General features: G+C 43.2%; 2 protein-coding genes across 10 annotated transcripts in view; one reads left to right on the top strand and one right to left on the bottom strand.

Annotated features, from left to right (window-relative positions):
- Positions 1-1,425, top strand: part of btaf1 (BTAF1 RNA polymerase II, B-TFIID transcription factor-associated) — a 66,961-nt gene extending 65,536 nt beyond the window's left edge. The window contains exons 38-39 of the mRNA XM_045695625.1: positions 147-317; positions 483-1,425. Of these exons, the coding sequence (XP_045551581.1) occupies positions 147-317; positions 483-626 (315 nt within the window). The 3' untranslated portion in view covers positions 627-1,425. The remainder of the gene's footprint in view (positions 1-146; positions 318-482) is intronic.
- Positions 1,426-3,247: 1,822 nt separating this feature from the next.
- cpeb3 (cytoplasmic polyadenylation element binding protein 3) overlaps positions 3,248-26,550 on the bottom strand; it is a 78,113-nt gene continuing 54,810 nt past the window's right edge. For all 9 annotated transcript variants that reach the window (XM_014199958.2, XM_014199966.2, XM_014200004.2 and 6 more), the window contains 4 exons: positions 12,426-12,544; positions 12,085-12,199; positions 11,216-11,397; positions 3,248-8,833 (listed from right to left, as the gene is read on the bottom strand). In XM_014199958.2, coding sequence (XP_014055433.1) covers positions 8,606-8,833; positions 11,216-11,397; positions 12,085-12,199; positions 12,426-12,544 — 644 coding nt within the window. In that variant the 3' untranslated portion in view covers positions 3,248-8,605. The remainder of the gene's footprint in view (positions 8,834-11,215; positions 11,398-12,084; positions 12,200-12,425; positions 12,545-26,550) is intronic.

Here is a 26,550-nt window from a genome sequence, read left to right as displayed (position 1 = left end):
TCAGTTTGAGCAAGCCGAGGCGCACAATCACTCATCTTGGTTCTGTGCATGCCGACTGCAATCTAGTTGATCTCAAACATGCGCACCGGCTTGGCAGCCTATGTAGTGAAAAGTGACATTTGTAATGGTGTCTCTTATTGTTGCAGAAACGCGTGGTGAATGTGTATCGTCTGATCACTCGGGGCACCCTGGAAGAGAAGATCATGGGCCTGCAGAAGTTCAAGATGAACATCGCCAACGCGGTCATCAGCCAGGAGAACGCCAGCCTGCAGAGTATGGGCACCGACCAGCTCCTCAACCTCTTCACCCTGGACAAGGTCAGTAGCTCTCCCTTGGGTACACACACTTCGTCTCTCTCGCCTCGTCTTCTTGGTCATCTTCGTGGTCATGCGTCTCTTTCACTCACATCCATTTAACCAGTATTGCCCGTCCAACGTGTGTGTGTGTGTGTTTCCATCTCTCTAACTTGTCTCTCTGTCTAGGATGGGAAGGATGATAAAGGCGAGTCGTCCTCCGGAGGGAAAGCCTCCATTAAGAACGTGCTGGATGGTCTGGGAGACCTGTGGGATCAGCAGCAGTATGACACAGAGTACAACCTGGACAGCTTCATGCACACGCTCCACTAGCCTCTCTTACACACCTCCAGCCTAGCAGGGTCTACACAGCCCTCAGGATGCGATTCTCCCCCCCCCACGCACAAGTTTAGCCACATTGACATTCGCCCCACCCACCCCGACGCCAAATCCAGGGTTCAGAGCTATCTGCCAGTCTGATCCTGGTTATCCCTATGGCTCCCTCGGTATTCTCCCACCCAGAGGCCTACTGACTTGACCACCTAAAAGCCTTCCCACCTTCAGTCCTGTCTGCCCTGTGCCCTCTTTTCCCAGGGGGACAGACTGTGGTGCTTCTCCTTATAATCGGCAGGCTGAAATCACTGTCACCCTCTAGGACTACCAGTGCTCTATTGACATATGGTCAAAAACAAGGGGAGGAATTGTTGTGAGCTGACCTATAGGAACATACCCGTGTGCTGGCTCTTTATAGCGGGCTACTGGATTGTGCTGTACTGCAGCTGCTGGCTAGTGGGGGTGTTTCGGGTTGTAGACCTGTGACCTATAGATGACTCCCATCCCAAGGTGGCGCTCGTCTCCCCACAGATGTCCTGTGTAAGCACATTCATTTCACCTTTCTCACCACAGAACTCTATCAGTCGACCGACCTGGCAGATGATTGGAAAAGCTGTAAAATGTTTGTAACATTGTAAAATGTTACTCTGAATGGCACTGCAGGGACAAACTGAAATGCCCCCCCCCCTCCAAGAGGACTTGTCAGTTTTAAGAAGAGAATGCAGACCTGTAAATATTTCTGTAGTTTCTGCTTTTTGTTTAAACTAATAGAATTATAATAAATTCTACAGACCTTTCAGTGTGCGTCCTGTTTTGTGCGTGCTCTGTCTTGTCCCCATAGTCTGCATTCCCATGTTGATTTGAAGAACACTGTACATAACTTTGAACATGGCCAGTAGAGGGAGTCTTCTTGCATTTAGGAAGGCTGGCACATATTAGCTCTGAATGAACAATTTTAGAGGTGCATGATGTTGAAAAGTAACTGTTGCTTTAAAGTGATGACTACACCTATTCAGTGATACTAAAGCCGTATAAAATGTTAAAATACTGATCACATTACACAGTAATTTGAAACGTCATGCACAGACTTTCGTTTGAGAAATTTGATCGATTAGGATTGGGGGGAAAAAGTTGCTTGTGCAAACCAGACTGCATTAACAATACGTAATTAAAGTGTGGCACTGACTCGCCCAGGTATTGATGTTTCCAATGAGTTTGGCGTTGGACTAGCCACGTGGGACTCGCAGTTCCAAGCAGGCAGATGCGCAAGAGCTACGGTCAGAGGAAGCCTGAGCTGGAATATGAAGCTAACTGAAGCTGCCTAGCTTTCGAAAACCCTGTGTAGATCTCACTTCTTTCATAGTCTAACCAGGGCCGGTTCTCAATTTACTTTTAAGAGTTAGAATAGAACATAATGTGCACCAGCAGTCTCTTGTTTTGTCTGTCAGTTGGTATATTAGTCTAGTCAGTTATCTACATTTGTAGTAATCCTTGTCGAATACCAACCATGCATGCAGGGCACGTGCCCGACCTGCACGGGTAGGTTTTCTTAGTCATACTGGTTTTTCTTTCTGCCACTAAATGTTTTTTGCTTAGGGCCCACAAAAGGCTAGAGTCAGTCCTGAGTACACCCCTCTGTTAGGAAGAACACAAATGACACTGAACCAAAATATAAATGCAACATGTCAAATGTTGGTTTCATGAGCTGAAATGAAAGGTTTCCCCAAATCCATACACACACCTTTTCTCATGAATTTTGTGCACATCCCTGTAAGTGATCATTTCTCCTTTGCCAAGATAATCCATCCACGTGACTAGTGGCATATCAAGAAGCTGATTAAACTGCATGATTATTACACAGGTACACCTTGTACTGGTCCTAACATGCCTCCTTTTGTCCTGGTCTTGTACACGTTCAAATTGTGCCCACATTTGTTTGACAGTTGTAGACTCATTTGTGATCCAATTGTAATCAGATTTTTCTGCCGACCTCCAGAGGCAGTCAAGCACAAATTGTCTGGATATCTTACAAGTGTAGACAGACCTGGACAGTGACGCCAGTTAAATCATAATTATCGTGTCAATGATTTTATGTCATCAATGAGTCTTAGATAAAGATGTTCACAATCCCAACGCAGTGGACAGGTTAGATGCATTTCTGAAATGTTGGCACAATCAAATTCTAAACTTTCCCTTAGTGCCAGGTATAAACAAGACTAGAGAGACAGATTGACTACATATAGCGAAGATCTTGGTGTATAAAGTGAAGAGCAAAAAAAGCATCGAACAACGAGTGGTCTGAAGTACAACTTTAGTAACAATGCTTTTGGGAAAAAGCTTAGACTTAACGATTGTAGTCTTTGCCGCAAATTCAAAATGCTGCTAAACCCCTACGACTTAAAGGAGAGGGATGATTAAGTAAAACTGATAAACCTACATTGCTTCAGTAACCCGTAATGTAACAGTCTTAAATGTATTTCAGTTCTTTTGAGATTTGTTTTCACACTTCACATTTTTCCATTCCAGTCACACCAGTCAAGCACCTTACTCCAGGTAGAACAAGGGATGAGAAAAAGAGGTAGAAAAGGAGGCCATGCAAAAGACGACAATATTTCACAGCGTCATACAACTATATTTAATAAGACTTGCTTGTTATTAGTACAGAAAAGGGAAAAGGTGGGAACTACAAACTTGAAGCAGTAGTAGTAAGCATTAGCAGCATAGAGCGCCATGTTTTTTAAATTACAGTTATACTGCAAATTCAGACAAGCATAGGTCCAAGTCAACAATTTCAAAGCCTCGTCAAGATAGAACCAGTAATCAAACAAAAAAATAAGTAATACTTTGAAAAATTAATGAACACTTCACTTTTAAAAGTAGTGATTTTGTCTGAGAAACTTTTGAGCAAGTTAATATTTTTTTTTTAGATCACAAAATGAAGGGCCTACTGAGAGAACATCCATGAAGCATAAGTGAATATACTATCCAAATCTAGTGTTATATGAAATAGGTATATTTCTATAGGATTATATGAAATTTCCTCCACCACACATGATTTCCATCTTAGCCAAACTGTCCCTTTCAGTTGCACATAGTTGTTTAATATTGTCAGGGTATAGTATTTGCTTAACAAATAAATAAAATGTAATAATAAATACTTGGTGGTATGACTAATACTGACCCTTGGGAGAAAGCACTGGGTTAGTACGAGATTAAGTTAATTAGTATAACACCACCTGTACAAACTGGTAGAAAAGGCAAGCCAGAAATAACATTCTCAGACCAGCATTTGCATTGGTGTTTTTTTTTCACTTATTGATGACAATACTATAGTACAGGAAGTGATGTCACAACACTTCATATGGAGCAAAAATCAGCTTAATGCCATCCCCGAAGAACGCACCACATACTGTTAAAGTGTATCTTGGCTCAAATTTAAATCTAAGGCCAGTTAATACACACTAAACTGTGACTAAAGAAATCTAGGTGGTTTGAGGACAGAAAGAAAACATGTCAAAGATTTAGATGTATGACTCCTCCTATTATTGTGAATAAATTCCAACAAGTCACACCCTCCACTTAATTATACAGTTGATCTTAACATTTACATTCATTCTTAAATACAATCTCACTGGTGCACATAGACACTAAGTTCCTACAGGGGTTTACCCACCATCTGAAACTAAAGGGAGGGTCATGTAACATGACTAACGTTTTAAAGGTATTAATGTGATGTTTCACTTCAGTGGAAGTGTTGTGACAGCTTGGCCATACAATGTTATTGACTATACAAGATGGGGTAGTAGCAGAAGCAGTAGGATTGGTAAGTAGCATTGTCCAGCTTCCACAACATCACAACATACCACGTTCTGCCTTTTTATTTTATTGCCCGTTCATTTGTTTTACATTGCCAATCACTTAACAATACCAACCGTCATAGTTTTTTTTCTCTCTCCTTAAATCATCGTCACACTAATGTAAGCAACATCAGCGAGTTAACACATTAAGCTTTGCATTTCAAAAATCTACACACTTAAGTAACAATATTACAAAGGTTTTTCAGCTTCCAAAAATAAAATAAAGTGAACAAATGAAAAAAGTAACTTTTTTTTTTAAAGAATTAGCATCATAAAATGAATTTATTCCAAGTAAAAATATAAAATAATATTAATGACATTGACCAGATATGAAAGTCTCCCCCAGAAATAACTATTAATGGTTGAGAAATAAGTCTGTAAAGAAAATACGAAATAAAAATACGTAAATGTTTAAATTATTTTCTTTTTTAGCAAAAATCTCTAAAAAATAATGAAAAATTTCTCAGTACAAAGGCTACATTACTACTGGAAGGTACTAGCATGTAGAGTAGGTAAATACACAGTAGAAAATGATTTTAGTGAATCACAATGCTTGCAATGAAAATAAATCTGCAATAAAGATTAGCCTCTTTTTCTTTTTTCTTATTTTTTTTTTTTACAAACAGTACAAACAGTATTGCACATTACAACAAAGAATCGAGGTTCTTAGCCTTAAAAAAATGGGACTAATTCAAGTCTTGCGTGAATAGAAGGCTACCAGTCAATTGATGCACCTTGGGGGCTTTCGAACAAGTTACAGTTGAAACACTTGTATCTCTTAGTAATAATAAAAAAAGAACATTCCTTTCTCTCCACCTCATCTGCTTAAAGTCTCTTTTTTTAAACAATCTCAGGCTAACAAAATCAGGGTGTTGCTTTTACAAAACAAAATGAAACACATACTTTTAGGAAACATAAAAAAGTTCTTAAAAAATAACATGAACAGAAGATCTCTTTCACAATTCTGGTCAGCATAGTAAATGACTGATTATAAATATACAAAATAAGGGAAGTATCTTCAGTTCACCTGATAGACTTTTATTTATATTGAACAACATTTTTTTTTTTAGGACTAATGTTTTCCTTGGAACACTACCACTCATGTTATGTTTGTCTTGGTGACGCCGTGCTTCCACGGGTATAAGACCAGTGGGAAACTCACTCTATCCTCCTCTGTAATAAGGTAGACTCTGTACTTCAGCTAACTACGTCATTATATTAAAGTTATAAAGCTCTAGCTCCTTCAGTTGTTTATTTTTTTTCAAAAAATAAAATTTAAAATAAAAGCAAATAAGCATGACAAAAATAAAATCAACCACCTGTTAAATCATCTCTGGCAGAATTAAATTAATATATATTTTTTTATTTGAATAAACCTACTTAGAAAATATCAATTTCTCTCCTAATATATTTCAAAATTGAGGTATTGCAAAAGATCATGTCAGTCAGAAAGCACACCTTTTTTTTTCTCTCCCAACAAAAACAATTGCTGACTGTTAAACTGTCCAGATACAAAGAGTAGTGCATAACACGTCTATTATAGAGAAGGAACAAACATAGAAAACCCATGTGGGCGGGGGAAAGACATCTCACAAAAACACCCAGAATTCACTTAAATAGGGAGACTTATTATTACTCATGGTTTGCCTCTTTTTGTTGTTGTAGACATTTCTATCAATAAAAAAGTATCTTCGGTTTAGATTAGTTTACTTTTACAACAAACAAACAAAATGGTTTGTCCTAAAGCAAACCGTTTTGCGACTACAACCGAGAGAGGACGGCGGGGTGCCAGCACGGGACAATCGCAACACACAGAAAAGGAGACGACACATCAACTTGCAATGTTGTAGGATCCAGACTGGATTGTCCACAAAACTGCTAAAAACCAGTGTAACTTAGCCCCAAACTCCACCGCTCAAACCCAAACCAACCCCAGCAGCCAATACTTTGTTTATTTGTCCTGCATTTATAACTACCCAATACCTCCCACCCCACCCATCCTATTCAACTGCACCCAATACCTCCCACCCCACCCATCCTATTCAACTGCTCCCAATACCTCCCACCCCACCCATCCTATTCATCTGCACCCAATACCGTAGCCTTTTGATAAAAAATAAAAAATAAAAAAAATCCACCATTTTAGCAGGTCATTATTCTACTTCAAGCTTTGCAGGAAAATCTGGATAAATATGGTAAATCCCAGCTAGCACACAATGTTCTGGCAATGTTATTACAACCCCGTAGCCAGAGAACTTTATGTGCAGGCTGAGAAGGAGCTCAAGTTTACTAAACCACAAGTCTCCAGTAGCTTCAATGTTCTGTCTGTCTTCTCATCACTGTCTCGTATGCCTTGTCACCACAACAGTACAAATGTTTCTAACTTGCACCTTTAAACCCACAGGCACAGCGCTTGATGCTTCGCACAGTATCATCTGTGGTCTCCGTATGTGTTGGTGGTTTACGTCAAACATATGTGAGCTCTTTGGTTTTTTTGGGGGGGGGGGACGTGACCCTGTCAACAGTACAGACAGCAGTTCTGTGTTTCTCAGATTCAAGCTCACTTTAGTCTGCGTGTCATATGTTCTGTGTATTTGGGTCAAAGTTCGTGTGCGTACTAGGTCTGTATATGTACATGTATGTACGTTTAAGAGAAAGAGAACCATCTGTGTGTGTGTGTGTGTGTGTGTGTGTACGAGAGAACGTATATACATGTGTGCATACACTAGTTCATGAAGTTTCACAGGACTTCTATGTCGGACGTTAACAACACTTAAAGCGAAATCACAGTTCTATAGGCATACTCAGACCCAACTACGTACGGAATTTTTTAAAAATTGCACAATTATATTAACAATCACTGCAAAAAAAAAAGTACTTCACCTATCATAGACAGTTTTAAATGATATATCCTACATCTACTTGGATTCAGGATTAATATTAAGGTTTCGTCAACTGGTTATGTTAGCCACCTTGTGCAGGAGCAGTCTGCTCATACTGCCCCTGTGGCTGTTAACTTCTCACTGGGGGTGTTAGATTCTTTTACCAGTCTGTCTTCCCTGTTGAGTCCAGTTTCATGCTAGTTGTACGTACATCTATATTGGTGTTGTGCAAACATGGGCAGAATTGAATAGTAGACATGAGACTGAAATTCTATTGCATGCAGCAACCTGATTGAAAAGAACATGCAGTTAGGGGCGAGCCCCCCCCCCCCCCCTTTACCCCACATCATACTAGGCATCATAAGGGATGCCCCTCTCCCTATGATAGCCTGTCATCATCCTTAACACCAGGTGCCATCATAGTTATAACACCCTAGCCTGAATAAAGTACTATTCAGCAGCAAAAGCTATTGCAGCATTACATCAACATAACTCTAGAAAATAAAGTCCTAAAAAAAAGAAAGACCTACAAAATCAAAAGCAAAACAAAATCTGATTGCGTCTTATGAGGTATTCATTTGACTATTTTCAGAGTCAAAATGGAGAGCAAATATAGCCATGTTTTTATTCGATTTTTTACATCTGGGCTTCTATGGCCCAGACTACTGGATAATTGTTTAGTCTTGCTACATCTTATGCCACCTATTTCGTTTTTCTGAATGCATGGATTTCATTTTTGCCTTTGGTAATATAAAGGGGCGATATCCTAAAACCTTTTTTTAAATAAGTGCATGCTCCTTTCCCATAGAATTTAATTATCTTTATATGTTAGATAGATATATTTAAAACAAAAATATATATATATACTTTTTAAATATATATGTACTGTAACTGTATAATCAGGAGACTCTGACCCACCAAGTCATGGAACAGGGGACTTGAACACATGGTTTTTGCTAACATCCCATGTGTGTTTAGTGAGTTTTGAGCCAAAGTGCAAATTCTAAGCAGATAGACTTTTGCAATTCATTTTTTTTTCTCACCCTATTGTCATCATAAGGGTACACTGGACAATGAGTTCGTAATCAAGCGGTGTAGTTTGAAAAAGAAAGACCCATGTATTTGTAGTTATCCTCTTCACTGATGTTGAGGGGGTGCAGAGCGGGGGGGGGTGTAGCGCTGTCCCGGTTAAGGGGGTTGAGGGGCTGTCGGGGGCGGGGCAGGGCTTATTTCGACCCCCTCAGCTCCAGCGGAAGGACACGTGTCGAGGGCGGTCGCCCCCCTCCTTCACCAGTGGCTTGTGGAACTCTCGGCCCGCCCGGGAGTGGATACTGGCCCAGCAGTACTCACAGTAGTACTGCAGGCAGGTGACGTTGGCACAGAAGAAGGGGGCAAACTTCCCCCCACAGCGCGCCCCCTGGCACTCGTCACACATCTGATCGTCCAGGACGTACGGCTTCACCTCCACCTGAAGGAAGGTCAGAGAAAGGAGACACTGGCTTATTATCTTCTTGGCACGAGGTGTAGATTGGACTCAAACTTGAATCTCTATTGTCGGAATGTAAACAGAGTCTTATATGCTTTATGCTAAATGTCTGACCAAGTGCAAGACATTGCTGTTAGCTCCTGAGTTCTGAAAAGTATATTTCTGTTCATGTATTATTTGCCCGTTTAAATGTCAACTGTGATATCCTAAAGGCTAAAAATATCAACTTCTCAAATCCGTTTCTGTCTCTAGTCGTTCCTATTTTCCTCTCTATGGGTAAGACACTGTAAAAGCAGATGTGGTGAATATTTTAAGAGCCAAAATGACTCATGTGTCCAAGTGTTGCACAACATTCTCAGGCCACTGCCTGGTACTCTTTATTCACTGAAGCAGGTATACTTCTACACACACACACACACACACACACACACACACACACACGAGAGAGAATTGGAGTCAGTTGACCGTTGCTGAGGGACAGACGATCCAATCTGTGTCTCCATGGAGATGACACAGTGTGTGAGCAGGCCCTGGTTACATACAGCGATCCCTCCCCTACAGCCTGACAGTGTAATGAAGGCTTTTCTATAAACCCCCAGCCCTGGTAAGACAACGATTAGCAATGGCCAAAGCCAGAAACAGACTGGCAACCAGGCTCATTTTCATTTGGCACCAAACGGTAGGAAACGGACTGAAAAAGGGTACCTGAGCGTGTCCAACAGCGCTTGTTTTTGGTTTCCGTTGCAAAATGTTTTGCTATGGTGTGCCCTAATGAATACATACCAGTATCACCTCAGTGAGTACAACAATGAAGCCGTTCTGAGGTACAGTAATTGAACCATTCTGACATATCACTAAGACAATACCAAGAGGCCATTTACAGTTAACGGAATGATTGTGTTGCCAGACGGAACAGAAATAAAACGTGCAAACAAAAGTGTTGTGGATGGACACTAGTGAACTAAGGCTTTAGGCCTCAACCACAACAACGAACATTAACGAACCCTGAGAGAACCTGGGTGTGACGCGGTGGTGGTTGACCAAACCTTTTGGAGGGGAAGGCAGGCAGCGAGGCTTCTCTGGGTAGAGCCTCCAACGATGTACCCCCCCCCCAGCCAGGCTTTCCTTGGCCTCAGCCAAATATAGGGATCTGGAGAAGAGATTTCTCTCATACCAAATCTCTATGGCTGATAATGAGGGTTTGCAGTGCAGCGATCTCATCTATAGGCCATTACGTGCCTTGTTAGTGGCAGCTAGGTCTAGTGGTCTGGGCCCATATTCAAAAAGCGCCTCAGCGTTAGGGGTGCTGATCTAGGATCAGTTTTACATTTGAAGTAATAATGGCTATGGAGAGAGGGGGAGGGCGGTCCTGATCCTAGATCAGCACTCCTACTGTTGGACACTGTGAATACGGCCCTGGGTCAGACAGTAGAGACATCCCAGGGCAGTAGTCTGAATGAAGACACAGAGGGAGTGTGGAACGAGCAGCCACCACTGAGACGAGCCTCTCTGGGCTGGCAGACGACCAGTCTTGGTTGGTCACAATAGGCCATGCTCTATAGGGCTAGCTCGCTCAAAATAACCCGGCCACGGCTAAAGTGAATATTCATGTATAAGGAAGTCCTATAATTAAACCTTCCCCACGTCTGGGACTTCAAATATCGGTCAGCCCTCCAGCAGCCAAAGGCCAGGGTGATTACACAGCCAACTCTATTCCACAGACCTAACCGGGACTCCCTGTATTGTAGGCTACGCCGAACTGTCGGTTGGATACCAGCATATAATGACAGCTCTTATGTAAAGGGTCTTAAGGAGAGTTAAAGAGTTCAGATACACAGCAGCACGCCATTGGGCTCCCGAACGGCGCAGCGGTCTAAGGCACCGCATCTCAGTGCTAGAGGCGTCACTACAGTCCCTGGTTTGAATCCAGGCTGCGTCACATCCGGCCGTGATTGGGAGTCTCATAGGGCGGCACACAATTGGCCCAGCGTCGTCCGGGTTTGGCCGGGGGTAGGCAGTCATTGTAAATAACAATTGGTTCTTAACGGACTTGCCTAGTTAAATAATAAAATAAGAAAGTCTACACTAGGCCCTACTGGGAGGTTACACTAGGGTCGTGTTCATTCGGCACCAAACGGAAGAAAACTGACAAACAGGGAGGGACTACCTGGACTTGTCCAATGAGAAACACTCCTTTTTGTTCCCTGTTGCAAAACCTTTTCTGCTGCGCGCCCTAACGGACACAACCCAGTCATTCTTCATCTGATAAAGATATCTCCCTTGTTATCCAACTTTTAGGGCAACTCCTGGAGCACTATTGCTACGGAGACAGACATTCTGAATACAGTGTTTGTTCTCACTCACCCGTTTGTCAATGTCGTTGTGCTGCAACTGAACAAATCGGGCGCTGATGGCGGCGATGTAGCTCTGCTGATTGGAGAAGGCCACACGGCCCGCCCCCTTGGGGTACTTGAGCTCCGGGTCAGTGTCAATGCCGGCGTAGCACACACCCCCATACAGCCTGTCCATGATCATAGCTAGTTCCACTAGAGAGAGAGAGAGAGAGAGAGAGGATGTGAGAGAGAGAGAGGATGTGAGAGAGAGAGAGAGAGAGAGAGAGAGAGAGAGAGAGAGAGAGAGAGAGAGAGAGATGTGAGAGAGAGAGAGTATGTGAGAGAGAGAGAGAGAGAGAGAGAGAGAGAGAGAGAGAGAGAGAGAGAGAGAGAGAGAGAGGATGTGAGAGAGAGAGAGAGTATGTGTGAGAGAGAGAGAGTATGTGTGAGAGAGAGAGAGAGAGAGAGAGAGAATGTTATGACTGCATGCCTCTAGTTTCTCTAATGAAACTGTAGGAAAAAAATGGAAATTCATATTTTTTATGAGACAAACCGAATGATGCGACTTGAATAACATTCTTTGCCAATAACATTGTCCCGTGAGTGTGCATTACAGTAGTCGCCTTTGACTGTTGATATAACTAGGTCACATAGCAGACAGCCAGTCAGTGATGTTGGTCCCAAGCACAGAAACACTGAACCACCTAATGGGCCTTGCTTGAATACTTTACATGACCACCAGTTAGCGAACTGCCTGGAAACAACGTGGATCGCCTTCTCACTGGCAAAACTGTATTTTTGATTACAGCCTGTAGAGACCGCAGTCTACGCCAGTCGATCTTACACAGAACATCCACCAACCTATCCACTGATCTACATCCGTTTTGACCAATCCCCTACCTGCACGTAGAGGCCGGGGCACGCCCCCCACAAATATAGTCTTGCGGGGGTCCAGCGGTTGGGAGCCATCCATCACAAAGTCACTGTCACTCAGGTTCCAGGGGCGGATTTGGACCTGGGAAAAAAAAGAAATACATCATTAATTAAGTCATGTGTCTGACGAGAAATCCACACTTACACCCAACCGGAACCAAACTGCCTTGCTTAATTTCCTTCCAAGCCCAGTTAGAGCAACTATGGTGAATGTAGAACCAGACTGGACCAGTACAGGTCGGCTTGTCTCGGTTTAGAAGTGTGAAAAGGGTATTACAGTACAGTACAGTACTGCTGCATTCACTGACTGGTTTGTCCTTGATAGTGGGGCTGGAGACACAAAGGTAAAGCTTCCCGTCCTCCTCGATGCAGGCGTCAATCAGGGCCTGGACAGAGGTCTCCTCTTGGAACAGCAAGAAGGCATAGCCTGGGAGAAGAGAGAGAAGAGTTTTTAGACTAAAGAAAAAATATATATATCCCGCTCACAGTGAGTACACTGTGTACTGTCTAAACCTGAACCATGGAAGGCAGTACCTTTCAGCCTAAAAGCTCAAATCAAGTCTGTTCAGTTTCAGTACGAAAAAGAAAAGTACCGTGCAAAATGTAATCTAATACTCTCCAAATCATTTTGGAAAAGTTACGGTGCTCAAAGATTTGCTCCTGTGGGATGATGAGGTCTGGCTTTGCGGCAGAGAGAGATACAGAGAGAAAGGGAGGAGAGGGCTTGTCAGTGTGCATTGTTAAATAATCTAATATTGAAAAGGGAGGAGAGGCGAGAGTTGGCCTAGGGTCAAGGCCATTCTGTCAGTTAGGGAGAGTTGGGAAGTTAACTAGGGTCATGCCTATTCCGTAATTGAGAGTACGGGAGTCAGCTAGCTTCACACGAGTAGCTGTCTCATAGCTGTGTCCTACTATTCTTCTGGTATTAGCATATGATATGGAAACAATACAGTATCAATTGTGTGAACAGAGTGAACAAAAGATCATGAGAAAACACAACGGAACAAGACAATGATGACACATGTATGGTAGACAAAGTATCACAGGGGTATTCCATTCAGTGGAACAGAGTACATTTGCAGCAACTAATAGGCTAGCACCGACCAGAGCCATACAAGTAGCATGTATCTCCACCTCTGAAGCACATGAGTTGACGTATCCTTAACTAGAGGGCCGTGGTCATGTGAGCAAAACTGTGGAGCCACCAGGGACGTGATGTGGGAACCTGAGCCATAAAGCAGAGCAGGCAGCAGAGTGGAGGGAGGGAGGGAGGCCGGGCCCACACGCAGACAGGACGTACATTTATGGTGCAGAAGGCTGCCAGAGGCGCCTCCTGCCACTGCGTGCGCTTTCTGGTGTCAGCTGACTGTGAAGGGGCTACTGCTTTTAGGCGTATATATGCGGGACACAGAGCGCCTGGCCGAGGAATGGAGTGGCAACTAGGGGGACAGAGAGATGTGCAACTGTCACGTTTTACTCTCAGACATTCCTCAAAGGGACTGCTGCTGCGGAGTGTGTATGTGTGAGAGAGAGTCTGTGCAAATGAAGGTGTGTGTGTGTATGTGTATCAAAGAACGTATACAGGAACGACAGTATATATGTTCAAGTCCATGCATGTCACCACGAGGGCTACGTCAAGCATTTCCACTCCCCAGTCCTCTAGCCTTTCTCACTGAGCCCCGGCAGTGCTTAGTCATAATCATCATCATCATTACACACACACACACCTGAGTGGAGCGTGTGTGTCTATGGTCCTTCAGTGAGTTCACAACCAGCACTCGCTGTCCACCTCTCCAGCACAACCATGCCCTTCAAAAGGGGACTTAGTGCCTCTGATGTCTCACACACACACACACACGTCAGTGACAACATGTTCCTCCCAGGGTAGTACCCCCTTCTCTGTCCCTGGCCCCATCTGCCTGCGTCACAACAGATGAGTCCGTGTGCATCACACTCGCCATGAGCAAAACAGGAGGCACCAGAATTCAATGCTGCTATATGTCAGCACAAGGCTGTTTTCAGTACATCAGGAGGACTAAAAACAAGGCAACAGTAAACATGTCGTCCCCCACAAGTGATGCAGCGCCACCGCTTGGGCCAATTGAGATATCCCGTGTAAGTAATAAGTTTCCGTTATCGTGTGTGACCCATTAAACTGGCCAGATACTCAAGTGGCCACTAACATCTAAAATAAATGTCTTCCAAAATGGAAGGCAGTTAGCCTGGGTACCAATCTCTAACTAATCCACTTCCTGTACTCCATGTCATGTGCCAAAAGACTCTTTGGAAGCGGCAAGGAATGGAATGTTAGCTGAAGAGACTGATACTCAGACCATTCTAGCCAATGAGAAGGCAGATACGAGTGTGAACAACAGGGACAACTCTGATATAAAGTGCACTACGAAACTTCTATTCGATCAAATAAGCCACACGTAGCAAATAAGCCACACGTAGCAAATAAGCCACACGTAGCAAATAAGCCACACGTAGCAAATAAGCCACACGTAGCAAATAAGCCACACGTAGCAAATAAGCCATTACATTATTTGTTAACCAAATTAACCAAAACCAAATTCGACACTCTCTCATTGACATCCATACAAAACAAATCCGAAAAAACGCCACCTACAGATTTTGGCCCAGTTATCACTCTTGCTTTGCCTCTTCCTCCCTAGTGTGACTCACACATTCCAGTTAATTACTACAGCTCCCGCCTTGGGCCAATCAGTGTCATTTTGTAAATGCCGGATCTTTATGGCATCCTTCACCCAAGTTTTGTCAAAATCGTGCCGGTGCTGTCTGAGATATCGTGTGACTAACGTACGGACGGACGGAAACCGATCCACAGTCCCCTAACAGATTTCATCGCAGGGGACAAAAAACCAAAAAAAAACACAGGAGGAGGAACTTCAGGCATCACAAGACGTGTCAAAACGTTGTGGAAAAAATGACTTGAAGACAGACATCTAAGGAAAAGGATTGCAAACAAGACACAAGGCCTATGATTCTCCTGTAAGTGGACATTTCAAAGTAAACACACCACCAGGTGGAATGGTTCATTTGCAAACTGGCAGTAGTCCAGCCTGGCTGCACACTTAAACACTCACTTAGTAAATCACCCTGACCAATGAACCACATTTCCCAGGCCACAACCATAACACAACCACTAAATGACTAGTCCATCTGTGTGTCTCTGCTATTGGTTAACTAAGACTCCGACTCCTCCTGGGCCCAACATGGGGAAAATCTAAGACAATCAGGATAATGGAAACAGGCTGGTGTGCCCAATGTGCCTCGTCCATAAACTCAGAATAGAAAAAAAAACACATTAAATGAAGAGGGTGTCATCGGGTCGGGAATCATGTGGTTTAAGCACTGAGAGAGAGAGACTGCGTGCTGCAGTCTTCGGAAACGGCAGCGACAGCCACAGGCCACAGTCAGGGAAAGGAACAGCGTGTTCTGTCCCGGAGCAAGAGTGTGCGAGAGAGAGAGAGAGAGAGAGAGCGAGCGAGATCGCGAGCGACGGAGAGAGAGAGAGCGAGATCGCGAGCGACAGAGAGAGAGAGAGAATGGTGCGTGTATGGAGGAGAGAAATAGGGGAAGAGACGTCGGTGAAGGAAAATAACGGGTTGGTCGGTCGACTGGCAGAGTTAGGGGTTACACAGTTGAGGGAAGGGGCTAGCCTAGCCGAGCCGCTAAATGAAGGAGGCAGTTCTTGGCTTTCACAGTGAGTACAGTGTTCACTTCCTTGTTAGAGTCAAAGCACCGTATAGGATTAACTTCTGTCACCTTTTAGCAACTGTTAGGATCACATTCAACAAGCGGAATAGGCACACACACACTTCGCTATTAGGATGGGTGCCATCATGTGCAATCGCACTGTCACCCCCCCCGTGGTGGATTTAAAAGCATAGGATTGGTGTAAACATTAGGTGGGAGGCAAGTTCCACCATTATTAATAAATCCATGAGAGAAAATATGCAAGCGCACAGTTGAGAAGGGGAATGGGGCCAGACAGGCAGGCAAGCCTTCCGCAGTGCAGGGGCTTAGTAAACCAGAGGAGGAGGAGAGGAGAGCACAGATCTGCAGTGGCTCGTGCCTGAGATTTATAAAGCTTTACTGCGGAGCTCCCGACTGCGCCAAGGGAGTAAAGGAAAACATACGGCCAGGCAGAGTTTTGGACTGTAAAGGAATTGTGTTTACAGATAAACGACAGGTCTGGTTACGTCATGGTCCTCCAGCCAACAAAATGACCTCAGACATGAACATCTCTTTCCCTCAGCGACGGCCAACACTGTGTCAAACAGCTACACATGACCTCACAAACAAGCCACTCTAATTTCACACCTTGACTCAAAAACTTCCAAGACTCTTCCGACGATGGCCAATTTACCTAACAAACAGTGACTTGCACAGCGCGTCCACTATGGCTCTCCAACTAAAATTCAGCCTAAAACTTCCCTCACAAATCAATAGCCGCCATCATTTCAGCTTCCGACAATCAAAGTTTAAATGATGACAAAGTTTCAAGAGGTGAGACTCATTTCAAAGTATGGTTCAAGTTTATGCGTCTGTTGATTTAATAGGGTAACAATTTATCAAGGCTAATGTTTCCTGATTCAGGAACTTGTTTCTTTCCAGATTTACAGCGCCAAGAGAGGGGTGCGGACCACGACACTGCAGACTGGTCTGGCCCGTATTCATAAAGCATCTCAGAGTAAGAGTTCTGATCTAGGAGCAGGTCCCCACTGTCGTATTTAGTATGCTCTGAAAGGTAAAACGGATCCTAGAGCAGGACCTACTCTGAGAACCTTGATGGATATGGGCCCAGGACTAGTAGAGAATAAAATCAGTGAGACCCATCTGTGAAGGGTGGAAAGCAGACTCTGGCAAAGCTCTCTCACAGCTCATCATCAAAATCCTCCCATAGAAAGCAGTCCCTTCCCAGTCTGGAAGCGGTCTCAAGTCTCAACTGACCATGCCTGAAACCTACAGCAGAGCTGCGCTGCTATACAGTATATCCTAAAAACAGAAAGGAGGAAAGAAGGGAGAAGGACATGGAGGAGAAGAGGAATGAAGAGAGGAAGAGAGATGCAAAGCTGCCCTAGCACTGCCTAGTCAAAGTCTACACAACCCTTGCAGTCTTCACATTTGCCTTAAAAATTCTACCTAAAAAAGGGACTAAATTAGATTTTTCCCTACCAATCTACTCCACATTTTGAAAGTGAAAGAAAAGTTTAACTGTTTCTTCTTGAAAAACATGTTGAATAACAACATAAATGTGCACCTTCTCAGATGGGGCGGCAGGTAGCCTAGGTAAAAATCTGTCATTCTGCCCCTGAACAAGGCAGTTAACCCATTGTTCCTAGGCTGTCATTGAAAATAAGAATTTGTTCTTAACTGACTTGCCTAGTTAAATAAAGGTAAAATAATAAAAAAAGATAAGTGATCATATTTTATGTAAAATTAAGATATTAATGTGCCTTCAGAAAGTATTCACACCCCTTTTTTCACCACATTTTTGTTGTGTTACAGCCTGAATTTAAAATTGATTAAAGTGCCAAAAAAAGTGTCACTCACCTACACACAATATCCCATAATGTGAAAGTGGAATTATGTTTTTAGAAAAAATTCAAAATTAATTAAAAATGCAAAGCTGAAATGTCTTGAGTCAATATGTATTCATCCCTTCGTTATGGCAACCCTAAATAAGTTCAGGAGTAAACATTTGCTTAACAAGTCACATAATAAGTCGTTTAAAAAAATGTATGACCCCACTCATTTATGAACCCCACACATACAATTAACTGTAAGGTCCCTCAGTCAAGCAGTAAACACAGATTCAACCAAAGACCAGGGAGGTTTTCCAATACCTTGCAAAAAAAAGCAGACATTTAACATCTCTGAGCATGGTGAAGTTATGAATTATGGTGTATCAACACACCCAGTCAGTACAAAGATACAGACGTCCTTCCTAACTCAGTTGCCGGTAGAGGGATTTCACCGTGAGGCCAAGGGTGACTTTAAAACAGTTATGGAGTTTAATGGCTGTGACAGGAGAAAACAGAGGATGGATCAACAACATTGTAGCTACTCCCCTATACAAACCTAATTGACAGAGTGAAAAGGAAGCCCGTACAGAATAAAAAATATTCCAAAACATGCATCCTGTTTGCAACAAGGGACTAAAGTAATACTGCAAAACATGTGGCAAAGCAATTAACTTTTTGTCCTGACTACAAAGTGTTAAGTTTGGGGCAAATCCAATAACACACATTACTGAGTACCAATCTCCATATTTTCAAGCACAGTGGTGGCTGCATCATGTTATGGGTATGCTTGTAATTGTTAAGGCCTGGGGAGTTTTCCAGGATAAAAAAAAAAATAACAGAATGGAGCTAAGCACAGACAAAATCCTAGAGGAAAACCTGGTTAAGTCTGCTTTCCACCAGATACTTGGAGATGAATTCACCTTTCAGCAGGACAATAACCTAAAACACAAGGCCAAATATACACTGGAGTTGCTTACCAAGAAGACAGTGAATGTTCCTGAGTTGCCGAGTTACAGTTTTGACTTAAATCTACTTGAAAATCTATGGCAAGACCTGAAAATGGTTGTCTAGCAATGATCAACAACCAATTTGACAGAGCTTAAAGAATTTAGAAAATAATCAAATGGGCAAATGCTGCACAATCCAGTTGTGGAAAGCTCTTAAAAGAATTACCCAGAAAGACTTACAGCTGTAATCGCTGACAAAGGTGATTCTAACATGTATTGACTCAGGGGTGTGAATACTTATGTAAATCAAATATTTATGCATTTCATTTTCAATAAATAACATTTTATTTAAATCTACAAACATGTTTTCATTTTGTCATTATGGGATATTGTGTGTAGATGGAGGGGGAAAATCTATTTAATCCATGTTGAATTCAGGCTGTAACACAAAATGTGGAATAAAGTCAAGGGGTATGAATACTTTCTGAAGGCACAGTATAAGCACATGCTAGCAGTCATGCCTGCATGTCAAAGTCACACAGTGGCAACATAAGGCAACATAACTTGGTGAAGTAGAACAAGAGATTTCAGGGATTCACAGCATACATGTTTAAATGCATTTACTGTTAAATGAACCTTGCATTTTTATACATAGATGCCATTTTTTGTAAATTTGACATTTTTCCTCAGCTGGGCGTAACCATTTACACTTAGGTGGGAATTGGCCTATATAGAGAGAGCTAGAGTTAAATGTTTACTTTATGAAAATAATGGGCATAATCATGGTAGCAATTGAAAGGGAACAGTTTTGAGGTTCTGAGAAAAATTATTAGACAAAAAGGTGAGGACATAACAGTTCACCTGACAAGACAATCCAAACATAAATAAATATGTTGATTTTATGTGAATTTTACATTGTGTACTTTTAGCCGCATTTGTTGATAATAAAATCTGAAAATACTCTGGATATATCCAGTAACACAATAAGAATATTCCTGGAAAAAGTGGGACAGGTGCAACATAAGACAAAAAATGTACAAGGTTTTGAGTGAGAGGACTAACAGGTCTCTCCAAGTGGTCACACCTCTCTAAAGTGTGCACAGTTCCTAAGTCATTTCAATGCACTTTAATGACTCAAAGAAGAGTCATCAACTATAAGGTGCTTTGTTGAGCTCTCCTAGCAATGCCGTTGAGGAACCAGAGCAAGCACACTTGTAGTTATGTTTGGAACACAACCCTGCATCCCCACTCTCACACAACGACTAGTTTACGCAACCCAAAAACGGCCCAGTATAAATCACAATCTGAGTCAGGTGGGCATAATTTGAAAGCCTGTTCAGTCAACATGACTAGCTAAGTTATAAAATATGATATTACAGTGTTAAGCTTTCATAATGCAATTCAGGGAAACGGATCATAACTTCGGCGCACATAGAAAGGAGTCATGAGTGCATTCAGGTGCCGAGGTAAATTTTCTTCACAATAGACAAACAGACTCATTCTGTTCAGAAAAGCCAGGGGTATGACGCCATGTCATCTTGTACCTGTACCTCAAAACAAAGTGCTCATAAATGTTGACACTGTATATTACATAGGTTTTATGCACAATTAGACTCACAGGTGTTTGGCTTGCTTGTATGACATCAAAGCAGTATTGATTCTGATTCTCAATGACTCATCTTTCAGAATACATAGAGTCATCTTTATTTACAGCATTTCCCTCACTCAGACAACACATTTCCAAAAGATGCCCAAATTACTGGGAGGGATGGGGGCAACTTCTTGTTGTGTGCGGTGCTCAAGTTCAGAACGGCTGTCAGCCAAAACCCATACAGAGCTGGGAAGCGCAGAACCAGAGCTCTGACGTCATGTATAGCATGTTACTGTACAGCCACTGTGTTCCAATTGAGATATTGAGATGTTTATCAGTGCCCAAATTGGCCATTTTCAACCTGTATACAGGTACGAGGGTTAAAGGGTACTGTAGAACAAAAAGCACCATCTATACAGAATATGGCAATAAATAAATATTATTCAATTTGATCAAAACTAACTTTGCATAATATCGTAGTCTACACAGTGTACAAAACATTAAGAACACTTTCCTAATATTGAGTCGCACTCCCCCTTTTCTGTCAGAACAGCCTAAATTCATCAGGGTATGGACTCTATAAGGTGTTGAAAGCGTTCCACAGGGATGCTGGCCCATGTTGATTCCAATGCTTCCCACAGTTGTGTCAAGTTGGCTGGATGTCCTTTGGTTGGCGGACCATTCTTGATACACACAGGAAACTGTTGAGCGTGGAGAAACCCAGCAGCGTTGCAGTTCTTGACACAAACTGGTGCGCCTGGCACCTTCTACCATACCCCGTTCAAAGGCACTTAAATATTTTGTCTTGCTCATTCACCCTCTGAATGGCACACATACACAATCCATGTCTCAATTGTCTCAAGGCTTAAAAATCATTCTTTAAACCTGTCTCCACCCCTTCATCTACACTGAGTGAAGCTGATTTAACAAGTGACATCAATAGCTTTCACTTGAAATCACCTGGTCAGTCTCTCATGGAATGAGCTGGTGTTCATAATGTTTTGTACACTCAGTGTATATTTATACCCAAAACCATTGCTTTCCAAATATTTTATGAGTAGGCTTTCCTATTGTCTTTTTTTTTTACTATAAATCACTGTTGTTCCAATTAAGCCCAGTATGCTCCTATTTTTAAGCCCAGTATGCTCCTATTTTTAAGCCAGTATGCTCCTATTTTTAAGCCCAGTATGCTCCTATCAAGCCCAGTATGCTCCTATCAAGCCCAGTATGCTCCTATCAAGCCCAGTATGCTCCTATCAAGCCCAGTATGCTCCTATCAAGCCCAGTATGCTCCTATCAAGCCCAGTATGCTCCTATCAAGCCCAGTATGCTCCTATCAAGCCCAGTATGCTCCTATCAAGCCCAGTATGCTCCTATCAAGCCCAGTATGCTCCTATCAAGCCCAGTATGCTCCTATTAAAACCAGTATGCTCCTATTAAGCCCAGTATGCTATTGTCATATTGTTGTCCTTCATTCATCAAGGTGATTCAGTTTTTTTTGTCCACCACTTGTACCTTTGTAATACAGTAGAGAGGGAGATTTGAAATGGTCTTCAGATTGGCTTTAGGAAGACGAGTTTAAATAATTAACAAGAATATCAGTACAGCAAATGTGAATCACCTTTCAGATAATTAATTGAAATTGTGTGTGTTACAGTCTGTGTGCATGGCTTCTTATCCAGAGGATCAGTGTGTGTTACAGTCTGTGTACATGGCTTCTTATCCAGAGGATCAGTGTGTGTTACAGTCTGTGTACATGGCCTCTTATCCAGAGGGCCAGTGTGTGTTACAGTCTGTGTGTTACAGTCTGTGTACATGGCCTCTTATCCAGAGGATCAGGGTGTGTTACAGTCTGTGTACATGGCTTCTTATCCAGAGGATCAGGGTGTGTTACAGTCTGTGTACATGGCCTCTTATCCAGAGGATCAGGGTGTGTTACAGTCTGTGTGCATGGCTTCTTATCCAGAGGATCAGTGTGTGTTACAGTCTGTGTGTTACAGTCTGTGTACATGGCTTCTTATCCAGAGGGCCAGTGTGTGTTACAGTCTGTGTGCATGGCTTCTTATCCAGAAGGTCAGTGTGTCTTACAGTCTGTGTGTTACAGTCTGTGTACATGGCTTCTTATCCAGAGGGCCAGTGTGTGTTACAGTCTGTGTACATGGCTTCTTATCCAGAGGATCAGTGTGTGTTACAGTCTGTGTGTTACAGTCTGTGTACATGGCTTCTTATCCAGAGGGTCAGTGTGTGTTACAGTCTGTGAGCATGGCTTCTTATCCACAGAAGGCTGGTGTCGGTGCAGGGTTTTGTTCTAACCAAGCAGTAACACACCTGATTAAGGTCTTGATTAAAGTCTATGATTGTCTATGGTTGTCAAAGAACAGAAGCCTAAGTCCACATAGATCTCCACTTAGATCTTGTTATGTTATGAGTGCTACTTTCATGATGAATAGTAATGATCAGTTTATTTCAATAACTTCAGGGGTGATTCATATAATACAATTTTACATAAGAAATGTCAGTTTGTAAATTTTGAACATTTGGAAATTAATAAAAATGTTATATTTCATTTGGAACACCCATGGACACCTATGGGCTTAAAGGGTACATTCAGTACCCATTAAGCCCAGTCCAGACTTTTCACGTTTTATCAAATATTTATTTCTTAGAATAAAAAAAATAAATAAAAGTAGTCAAAAACTTCGAGAGAATAATCTTTGATTTTATATGTTAGAAATGTCTAAACTTAGATTTGGGGGGGCTTAATAAGTACACTTACACTAATCCATTTTTAGGTAACATTTTTAAGGCAGCAAAATGTAAAGAAATGTGCAAGGGGTATTTAGACTAGTACCACCCCATTTATGAAAATGGTTAACTCCTACAGACAGTGAGTCACGTGGCCGTGGCTTGCTCTATAAAGCAGGCTGACATCGAGGCATTCAGTTACTGTTCGATTGAATGTCAGAATGGGTAAAACTAATGACCTAAGCGACTGAGTGTGGTATGATCGTCGGTGCCAGGCTCGCCGGTTCCAATATCTCAGAAAGGCCGGCCTCCTGGGCTTTTCACGCACGACAGTGTCTAGGGTTTACAGAGAATGGAGCGACAAACAAAAACCATCCAGTCAGTGGCAGTCCTGTGGGTGAAAACAGCTCGTTGATGAGAGAGGTCAAAGGAGAATAGCAAGAATCGCGCAAGCTAACAGGCAGGCCACAAACAGATAAATAACGGCGCAGTACAACAGTGGTGTTCAGAACGGCATCTCAGAACGCACAATTCGCCAGTCCTTGTCACGGATAGGCTATTGCAGCAGACCACAACGGGTTCCACACCGATCAGCTAAAAACAAGAAGAAGCGGCTCTAGGGTGTAGGTGATCACCAACACTGCACAACTGAAGAGAGAAAAAAAACATTGCCTGGTCCGACGAATCCAGGTTCCTGTTGCTTCATGCTGATGGCAGAGTCAGGATTTGGCGTAAACAGCATGAGTCCATGGTCCCATCCTGCCTGGTGTCAACGGTACAGGCTGGTGGCGGGCTGTACCTAATAAACTGTCTATATCCTAATCAAATCAAATGTATTGGTCACATACACGTGTTTAGCAGATGTTATTACGGGTGTAGCTAAATGCTTGTGCTTCTAGCTCCGACAGTGCAGCAATATCTAACAGTTTCACAACACATACCCAAAACACACCTAAATCTAAGTAAGGAATGGATTAAGTAAACATATGTCAGAGCGGCATTGGACTAAGATGCAGTGGCATAGTATAGAATACAGTATATACATATGAGATGGGTGATGCAATATTTACACACAATTAAAGTGACTAAGATACCGTAGAATAGTATAGAGTAGAGTTTATTAAAGTGGCTAGTATTTCATTACCTTAAAGTGGACAGTGATTCCTAATTTATGTCTATAGGCAGCAGCCTCTGATGTGCTGGAGATGGCTGTTTAACAGTCAGTGGTGAAGTATAGAATACAATACAGTATATACATACAAAATGGGTGATGCAATATGAACACAATTTAAGAGTGACTAAGATACCGTATAATAGTGTGGAGTGCAGTTTGTACATATGAGATGAGTATTGCTAGGTACAGAGACATTATTAAAGTGGCTAGTGATCCATTTCTAAAAGTGGCCAGTGATTCCTATTCTCTGTCTATAGGCAGCTGCCTCTGATGTGCTCATGATGGCTGTTTAACAGTCGGATGGCCTTGAGATAGAAGCTGTTTTTCAGTCTCTCGGTCCCAGCTTTGATGCACCTGTACTGACCTCACCTTCTGGATGATAGTAGTGTGAACAGGCAGTGGCTCGGGTGGTTGATGTCCTTGATGATCTTTTTGGCCTTCCTGTGACATCGGATGCTGTAGGTGTCCAGGAGGGTGGGAAGATTGCCCACGGTAATGCGTTGGGGAGACTGCACCACCCTCTGGAGAGCGTTGCGGTTGTGGGCCGTAGCCGTAGCAGGCGATGATACAGCCCGACAGGATACTCTCAAACCCTCAACTTTTACAGATGCACATTTTAGATGTTAAGCCAAATTTCTTTAGCCTCCTGAGGTTGAAGAGGCGCTGTTGCGCCTTCTTCACCACACTGTCTGTGTGGGTGCACCATTTCAGTTTGCCAGCGATGTGTACGCCGAGGAACTTGAAGCTTTCCACCTTCTCCGCTGCGGTCCCATCAATGTGGATGGGGTGGGGGGGGGGTGCACCATCTGCTGTTTCCTGAAGTACACAATCATATCCTTGGTTTTGTTGACGTTGAGTGAGAGGTTGTTTTCCTGGCACCACACTCCCAGAGCCCTCACCTCCTCCCTGTAGGCTGTCTCATTGTTGTTGGTAATCAAGCCTACTACTGTTGTGTCGACTGCAAACTTGATGATTGAGTTGGAGGTGTGCTTGGCCACGCAGTCATGGGTGAACAGGGAGTACAGGAGGGGGCTGAGCACGCACCCTTGTGGGGCCCCTGTGTTGAGGATCAGCGAAGAGGTGTTGTTTCCTACCTTCACCACCTGGTGGCGGCCCGTCAGGAAGTCCAGGACCCAGTTGCACAGGGCGGGGGTTCAGACCTAGGGCCTCATGCTTAATGATGAGCTTGGAGGGTACTATGGTGTTGAATGCTGAGCTATAGTCAATGAACAGCATTCTTACATAGATATGCCTCTTGTCCAGATGGGACAGGGCAGTGTGGTGGCGATTGCATCGTCTGTGGACCTATTGGGGCGGCAAGCAAATTGGAGTGGATCTAGGGTAACAGGTAGGGTGGAGGTGATTTCCTTTTATAATCCGTGATTGTCTGTAGACCCCGCCACATACGTCTCGTGGCTGAGCCGTTGAACTGGGACTCAACTTTGTCCCTATACTGACGTTTAACCTGCTTAATTGCGATGGGAATAAATGCGGTGGTTCGCGCTTTCAGTTTTGCGCCAATGCTCCCATCTATCCACGGTTTCTGGCTGGGGTAGGTTTTAATAGTCACCATGGGTACAACATCTCCTATGCACTTCCTGATAAACTCATTCACCATATCGGTATATACGTGTTATTTTCTGATGCTACTCTGAACATATCCCAGTCCACGTGATCAAAATAATCTTCAAGCGTGGATTCCGATTGGTCAGACCAATGATAGAAAGAGGGAGGGGAGAGATATGGAGGAGAAGGTGGGTGAAGAAGAGAGAGAAACCAGACCAACCACTAAGAGCTGGAACTCTGCCACTGAAAGTAAATAAAATGCACTGCTGACAGCAGCTTACATGATGAGAGGAAGGAGGGAGGGAGGGAGGGAGGGAGGGAGGGAGGGAGGGAGGGAGGGAGGGAGGGAGGGGGAGAGAGAGACAAATATCTGCTTTCCTAAAACAAATAGGCATGGGAGCGTCACGAGAGCACAGGCAGCTGAGACCAGAGGAGGTGAAACGAAGCTTCACTAATCATCTCAATTTGTGAAGAATCACTCGATGCATCCTCGATCATCCCCCACACATCTTCTCTGTACCATGAGTAAAGAGAGTTAAACCCACCTTAGGGGCGAGGGCACTACCAATGGGGCTCCGGTGGCATCATTAGAGTGGCCTGTGTCTGTCAGACCCCTGGCTCGAGGCTGTGCCCTGTCCTCCTAAGCTAGCCATTGCGTACCTCGCCCCCCTGTAACATGGATAAGCTCCCAGCATCCAGGCTCTGACACAGACACATTATCCTAAAAGCAGCCACTCTAAACCCCAAAGGAGCCCCCTCCCCTTCCTGGCTCATCTCTACCTCCGTGCGGAGCAGACAGAAATAACTTCAGTGGTGTTTGGAGCTCGTCGCCAACGGCGACGCCTGGGGCTGCAGGGC

Source organism: Salmo salar, chromosome ssa01, assembly GCF_905237065.1.
Source record: "Salmo salar chromosome ssa01, Ssal_v3.1, whole genome shotgun sequence".
Taxonomy (NCBI): domain Eukaryota; kingdom Metazoa; phylum Chordata; class Actinopteri; order Salmoniformes; family Salmonidae; genus Salmo; species Salmo salar.
This window is presented reverse-complemented; position numbering and strand designations above follow the sequence as displayed.